Source organism: Cynoglossus semilaevis, chromosome 3 (genome assembly GCF_000523025.1).
Source record: "Cynoglossus semilaevis isolate Cse_v1.0 chromosome 3, Cse_v1.0, whole genome shotgun sequence".
In the NCBI taxonomy this organism is placed as follows: Eukaryota; Metazoa; Chordata; class Actinopteri; order Pleuronectiformes; family Cynoglossidae; genus Cynoglossus; species Cynoglossus semilaevis.
In genome coordinates, this window is record NC_024309.1 from 15,848,139 (window position 1) to 15,855,692 (window position 7,554).

The 7,554-nt window shown below is 54.2% G+C and overlaps 1 protein-coding gene across 1 annotated transcript in view; it reads left to right on the forward strand.

Annotated features, from left to right (window-relative positions):
• kiaa1217 (KIAA1217 ortholog) overlaps positions 1-7,554 on the forward strand; it is a 48,947-nt gene that overhangs the window by 37,555 nt on the left and 3,838 nt on the right. The window contains exons 9-20 of the mRNA XM_025054357.1: positions 319-359; positions 998-1,137; positions 1,244-1,419; positions 1,978-2,108; positions 2,218-2,365; positions 2,494-2,932; positions 3,025-3,223; positions 3,319-3,581; positions 3,660-3,836; positions 4,028-4,138; positions 5,269-5,346; positions 5,466-6,977. Of these exons, the coding sequence (XP_024910125.1) occupies positions 319-359; positions 998-1,137; positions 1,244-1,419; positions 1,978-2,108; positions 2,218-2,365; positions 2,494-2,932; positions 3,025-3,223; positions 3,319-3,581; positions 3,660-3,836; positions 4,028-4,138; positions 5,269-5,346; positions 5,466-6,977 (3,415 nt within the window). The remainder of the gene's footprint in view (positions 1-318; positions 360-997; positions 1,138-1,243; positions 1,420-1,977; positions 2,109-2,217; positions 2,366-2,493; positions 2,933-3,024; positions 3,224-3,318; positions 3,582-3,659; positions 3,837-4,027; positions 4,139-5,268; positions 5,347-5,465; positions 6,978-7,554) is intronic.

Genomic DNA, 7,554 nt, shown 5'->3' on the forward strand with positions numbered 1-7,554 from the left:
CCCATCATTCTTTGCTGACACGTCCCTCCGTCTACTAACCTGAAATAAAACCATAAAACCACCTGGAACAGAAGGAACGTCGTGGATTAGAGTCCGTTTTCTTCTTACAAACAACAACATTTGAAATTAGAAATCCTAGATCTTCAGACTCACTCACTTCAAATGAAGTCAAAACCTGGGCCGTGGACTTCCTTCTGAGTCAAGGGGAGTGTGGGGGTCTGGAGGGTGGGGGGGGTCTGGGTCTGGGGGGGTCTGTGTTCTTCATAGTTCATCATCGTGTCCCTGTTTGATCTGATGATGTTTTTTCTCCTCCTGCAGTGAGAGACCCCTGAAGACATCGTCTCCGTCTCACAGCTCAGGTCAGTCCTTCATCTGTCCTGAGACCAGACCCTGGTCCTGGGGGGACCAACCGTCCACGGTCACGGCCTCCTTGACCTTTTCACCAGGTGGCGCTCTTCTTTAATAGAAGCCTGGAGAACTGAGATAAAAGCAGACGCTGCCAAGACGGTTCACTGATCCAGTCTGTGGGGGTCTGTGGGGGTCTGTGGGGGTCTGTGGTGGTCTGTGGGGGTCTGTGGTGGTCTGTGGGGGTCATTTAGGTTTGATTAGGAAAGAAAACAAAGACTGAAAACTTCAGTACCAGAACAGAGCAGAGGGTTCTAAAGAGGTTTTCAGCACAGAACTTTAAAAGGTCTGAACAGAAGCAGCAGTTTCTACTGGAACCAGTGGTTCAGGTCTGAGCAGCTGATCCACCTGTGACAGGTGTCACACCTGTCACAGGTGTCACAGGTGTCACAGGTGGATCAGGTGGATCAGGAAGAGAAAGAGTTTGTTGAATTAGTGTCACAGCAGAGGGTGAGTCTGTGACGGGGGAGGGAGGGAGGAGGGGTGAGGGAGGATAAGAATCAGTTATAACACTGGACCCAGTGGTGGAACAACGGTAACATTGACCTCTGACCTCTGACCTCTGACCCTTCTCGTTCTACTCCTGGTCCAGGTGGATCTCCGGTCATGGCTCCTAAAACCAACGCGGTCCAATCAGAGACGGGTTCACTTCCTGTCAAGGTCAACCTCCTGCACTTCAGGAAGAACGTCTCTGACCTCAGGCTGCAGCTGCACCAGATGAGACAGCTGCAGGTGAGAGCGTCACTCCACCAATCAGGGCCCGGTCCTGCCAACCACCCTCTCTGTGTACGTGTGTGTGTGTGTGGATGACGTTTGTTTGTGTGTTCTGACCCTGTAGCTCCAGAACCAGGAAGCTCTGCGGGCCCAGCTGAAGCGAGCGGAGCAGGAAATCAGTGTTAAACTCAGCGAGGCCATGAGGCGTCAGGACGACCCGGTCCAGAGGCAGAGGACGCTGGTGGAGGAGGACAGACACAAGTACCTGGGACTGGAGGAGCGGGTCCTGGAGCAGCTGAGGTGAACACACTTTCTGGTTCTGGTCAGTGGTCATCTGGTCAGTGGTCAGTGGTCAGGGTGGAGGTGGAGTTATTATTTGTCCCAGGACAGAGGTCAGTCACAGCCAGCTGTAATTTCCCATCATTCCCGTCACCACAGCTGAGTATTTACCCCTCAGTGGCCCTCCTGCCCTCCTGCCCCGCCCCCCCTCCTATAATGGGGCAGTTTCTCCGGGGTACCTGTCTCACTGCACACAGTGTTGTCATTCAGCACATCTGCCCCTAGGGGGGGCTTTTTGGACAGGTGCTCCAGGTCCAGGGTAGTCCTGGTGGTCTGGCCAACTCAGGAGGGTGCAGTGCATTATGGGAAGTTGACTTTCACATGAATCCAGTCTTTATAAAATAGTTCTGACCTCGGACAGTCACAGTTCAGATAAATGATATCGCTCTGCCCCCTGCTGGTCGTTAAACGCACATACTCTACATGTATTAATTTTTCCGACATCAAAAAATGAAATGAATCAAAGCGTGAATGAAAACTGGACTTTGATCAGGCTTTGATGTTTTCTTGTTTGTGCAGCGACCTAGAGCAGTACGTCAGCTCCCTGCAGAGAGACGCCACGTCCACACAGAGGACGGTGACTCTGAAGGACGTGGAGGACGGAGCGCTGACTCTGAGGAAAGTGGGAGAGTCTCTGGCAGGACTCAAAGGTGGGTTTGAACCCTGGACTCAGTCTGACTCAAGGAACTCTGCGGGGGGGGGGGGTTTGGGGGGGGGGGTCCACTCACCGGGGGGGTGGGTGTGTGTGTGTTCCATCAGGGGAGTTCCCAGCCCTGCAGACCAGGATGAGGGCAGTTCTGAGGGTGGAGGTGGAGGCCGTGAAGTTCCTGAAGGAGGAGCCTCATAAACTGGACAGCATGTTGAAGAGAGTCAGGACCCTGACGGAGACCCTGGGCAGTCTGAGGAGGTGGTCTTTATAAACCTCACACCTCAAACTGTGTCTCAGACGGCCGTGTGTGTGTGTGTGTGTTACCTTCACTGGTGCAGCTCATTAACATTTTAATCTGTCACATTCCAAACCCCCCCCCCCTTCAGACTTTCCACTCAGGGTTCTCAGAGGGGTTCAGACCCCCCCGTGGACAACAGCCCACCACTTGTGGGGTCAGAACCTTCCCCTCCAGCTCCACTGGACCACCAGAACTCCACCGTCAGGTCAGAGGTCATGCCGTCGTCTCCCGTGGTCATCCATCAGGTCCGCAGTTCCCCCGTCAACCTGCAGCAGTCCCAGCAGTCGGCCGCCTTGACGTCTCAGCCCAGTCCCCCGCTCACCCCCAGCCCCACCCAGGGGTCGGGTCCAAACCCAGTCAAGGGTCAGGACAGGGAGTCGGCCAAGGGCGTGTCCTTGGATCCACCGAGTCCAGTCCATCAGAAGAAGACGCACGGGATCCTGAAGAACAACGGAACCCAGGTCCTGGTCATGGAGGAGCTGCAGAGTCATCCAGACAAGAGCAAGAGCCGAGCTCTGTCCATCGAGGTGACTGTGCTGGTCACATGATCAGGTCACATGATCACAGAGGTACCTGCTGAGTCAGCAGAAAAAAAACCCCTCTCTGTTCTGACCCGTAGGCAGCAGAGAAGGAGTGGGAGGAGAAGAGACAGAACCTGGGCTTCTACAACGGGAAGGAGTTTGAGAAGATCCTTCAGGAGGCGCAGGTCAACATGATGAAGGGGATTCCTAACCTGGAGATTGTAGAGAACACTGCAGCGCCCCCTGCTGTCAGTGGAGATGGAACCAACAACCACAGTCCTGTAGAATCACCTTCAGGTACAAATAGAACACACACACACACACACACATGGTTCTATCTTTCTGACCCCACTGTAACAGGAGTGTGTGTGTGTGTGTGTGTGTGACAGTAGACCCTCCGTCTGAAGACCCTGACTCCAAACCGGTCAAAAAGCTCCCAGAGAAGCCCCCCAAGCCGGCGGTAGAGAAACCCTTGAAACCTGCCTCCAAACCTCCGTCTCCTGACGTTTTCACCAAACACTTCAGTGAAAAGTCCAGCAGGTCTCCCCCCCCGCCTCCCCCGAGGAAGACCTACCCCAGCTCCAACTCAGGCATGACCACCACCCGCTCTGGGGCGGTGGTCTACACCAGCAGGAAGGAGTCCAGCTCAGCTCAGGTGAGTCCTCGCGGCGTCTCCCTCGACGTTGGCGTCTTCAGTTTGAAGCAGTGTCTGATGTTGAAGGACTCGTTGCTGGAGGTGGAGGTGGAGGAGGAAGAGGAGGAGGAAGAAGAGGTGGCACCTCCCACTCCACAGCCCAGACCTGGTAAGGTCCCACCAGAGACCCGGCCAAAGCCCACTACTCCTCCCCCTGTTGCTCCTGCGACCAGAGAGGAGGAGGACGAAGGAGACAAGATGATGGCTGAGCTGCAGGTGAGCGCACACACACACACACACACACACACACACACACACACACACACACTCAGCTGGAGGGACTTTTTGGGAGGGGGTTCCTAATAGTTTGTTGTCCAGCGGGGTCTGAATCTCTGACCACTGGTAGATGGGATCATCCCAGCCCCCCTCCTCCTCCTCCCCCCCCCCCACTTCTCTTCACTCTTCAGGTTTTCCAGAAGTGCACAGTTAAGGACGGGGGGGTAGAGACCACTACTCCAGTTGAACCCCAGATCAGAGAACTAAGACCGGGGCCTTTGTTGCCCCCTAAACAGAAAAAGGTACATTCTAATTGCCCGTGCAGCTGCCCTGCTAACTGCCTCCCCCGTCTCCCCCGTCTCCCCCGTCCACTGTCTAACACCCGTGGCTGTGGTTTTTTCTAACCTTCTGCTGCACCTGAGCTCTGACTACAGAGAAAGCTGTAACAGTGACTTCACACACCCTGACCTCTGACCTCTGACCCCCCCCTCCGACCCCCCAGTCTTCACTGCCTCTCAGTCCTTCTTTTCTCTGGTTCTGCTGAAATTCACACGGTTTCTATTTTTCGGATGAAGTCTGCGTCGAGTCTGGAGCCTCTGAAAAGACGCTGCGTCTTCTGTGTGTGTGTGTGCGTGTGTGTGTGTGTGTGTGTGTGTTTGATGTCAGTGTTTCTTTCTCCAGATCAATAAAAGCCTGTCCTCTGTCTCTCAGTGATCTTCTCTCGTCTTCTGTCTTTCTTTAACTTCACGTCGAGGGAAACGACAGGAACTGTTTGGACACGGGATGTTTTTGCAGACTTGGGTCTGTAGAGGGCGCTGTGGCCTCTTTGCATGCTCTTCCTCCTTCACTGAACAGTTCTGTGTCTCCTGGTCTTTTCCTGGTCCCAGTCCCCTTCACCACCGTACCACAGTTCCCTCAGACCTCCTCCTGGTCCTCTGGTCCTGGACCCAGACCTGGAGGAACCACGGAGGGTTGTAGGGAGGATCTACAGCACACCCTACTGGTGAAACTGTAGCTATGAATCACTTCTTTTTTAAAGGGAGGTGCTTTTGGCACAGATGCAGAAGTTCTAGAAAAAGACGGATCATTTAGATAAAATAGATATAGAAATAATAGAATAGAAAATAGATCAAATCCAGAATTAGAATCTTTTAATTGAGAGGAAGAATTCTGTGGATACGATACGTGTCACGATACAGGGCTAACGATACGATATATTGTGATACTTCCATGTATCGATATTTTCTTAGACCCTAAGAATCAGCTGATTAGGTGAAATCAGGTTTTTAACAACCTTGATGGAGAAACTCTGCCACCTCCAGGTGAAAACATGTTACAGCAGTAACTGGACTTTAGAAAGTCCTGAGAAGTACTGTGAACCACGCTGTACTGCAGTATCACTGTGACATTATTCCCTCACACACTGTCGCAGCAGAGCTCAGAGACCAGAGAAGAAAAAGACGCCGACACTGACGAGAACGGAAACACCACGCTGCGACAGAGCCAAGCGGTACGAACTGTTTCTCAGGCTGTTACTTTGACCTTCCATGTTTCTGATGCAGGTTGTTCAAGTTGACGTGGAGGAAGTACTAGTAATGATAATAACCTGGCTCCATTCCCCGATCACAGGTCATTTACTACGTGACCGGCCAGATCTCCAAAGACCAGCCCGCCCCGGCAGGGAGCGAGGAGACCCCCGCGCTGCCTCCAACACAGGTGTCAAATGTCAATGTTAATGACAATTCTCCAGACCAGGAACAGGAGCTGCAGGAACCACAGTCTCCACCTCCCAAATCTCCCCCAGCTCTCACGCCTCCACCCATCTCACCCAAACCCGTGGGACTGAACGGATTCAAACTGGTCAAGAAGCAGGTGAAACGCTCCGACTCCTTCAAGACCAGGGTAGAAATGGAGAAGAAGAAGATGATGAACAAAGTCAACACTGAGAAGAAGAGTTGGACCATCAAGGAACCGGGTTCCTCCAACAAGAACATCATCCCCGAGGCTCCAGAGAAAACCACCGCCGTCGCTGTCAAACAGACGACCCTGGCGTCTGTGTCCGACCCTCTGACGCCCCGCGCCGACAACAACAACCCAGAACCCAGTCACTTTGAAGACGATGAGGGGGCGGGTCTTAGTCCTGACCTACCAGGAGAAGAAGCCCCTCCCCCTCCCGACAACATAGCTTTTATGATCACTAACACCAAGGTGCAGGCCCTGTCCTGTGGCGAGTACCAAGAACTGGTCAACGCTAAGAAAGGGAGCGTCCAGACAGTGACAGTAGGGAGTGCTGCAAACCGAGCGGAGACCGCCGAGGGTTCACCTGCTCCGCAGGATAACCGCTTCAGCAAAAAGCCCGTCATCATCATCTTCGACGAGCCCATGGACATCCGCTCGGCCTACAAACGTCTGTCCACCATATTTGAGTGTGAGGAGGAGCTGGACAGGATGCTGTCGGAGGAGCGCATCGAGGAGGAGAGTGAGGAGTCGGACACGGACCCCGGCCACGTGTCGCAGGTAAAAAGAGGGGGGGCCGCAACGGCTGAAGACAAAAAGGCCGGCTCTCCACAAGGAAACTCCGACCACGTCAGCTTGTCCTCCTCGTCTTCATCGTCCATGTCTGAGCTCACCGACAGTGGCATTAACCTGGAGCCCAGCGAGGACTCCAGACTGGAGAGCAAGAAGAAATTCAAGTTCAAGTTCCCCAAGAAACAGCTGGCCGCGCTGACCCAGGCCATCCGGACCGGCACCAAGTCCGGCAAGAAGACCCTCCAGGTGGTGGTGTATGAGGACGAGGAGGAGTCCGACGGTACGGTCCGACAGCACAAGGAAGCAAAGAGATTTGAGATTTCACGATCCAAGTCCTTTGGGGACAGCACCAAGGTCTCAGGTCCGGTCCCGCTGAAGAAGCAGGAGTTCCAGTACCGAACGGACGAGATCCGTAAGAACACCTACAAGACCTTGGACAGTCTGGAGCAGACCATCAAACAGCTAGAGACCACCATCAATGAGATGGGACCGCGGTCCCCTGAGGAGCCGCTCCCCGTGAAGGAGGCTAAGACAGAGAGTGTGAAAACCTTAGATGGGGGGGGGTTGAAGAGGTCGTCCTCTCTCCCCACCACCAGAGCTTCAGGTCCAAAGGTATCCACGCAGCAGAAGACCAAACCTCAGCTCCTTCCTCGCCCCGTACTCGTCCCTTCTGTCACTACCACTACACCGTCATCTGCCACCAACCCCCCCAGTGCCCCCCGCACCGTACGACAGGTCTCTCTCTAGCTCTTTTTCTCCGGGAGCCTGGGGGAGTCTCTTTTTTTCCCCGTTTTCAAACCTACCTTCACTCCGATCTTAACCCCTGAAATGAACCAATCATTAATCCACTCCACGGGGGCTTGGAAATGTCAGGAAAGCCCCCCCCCCTCCCCTGAGGCTTCTTCTTCCCTTTGGGAGAATCATGGTGACATGATTGGGGGGGGGTGACATTTTGGTCGGGTTCCTGATCACAGTCTTTCTCTTCAGGTCTTTGCTAAAACTCTTTGGAGTTTTTTAGCAAGTGTCCGACGGGTGACGGCAGCTCTGGGGTGTCCCCCACAGGGCTGTGGGGTGTCCCCCACAGGGCTGTGAGGTGTCCCCCACAGGGCTGTGAGGTGTCCCCCACAGGGCTGTGAGGTGTCCCCCACAGGGCTGTGAGGTGTCCCCCACAGGGCTGTGAGGTGTCCCC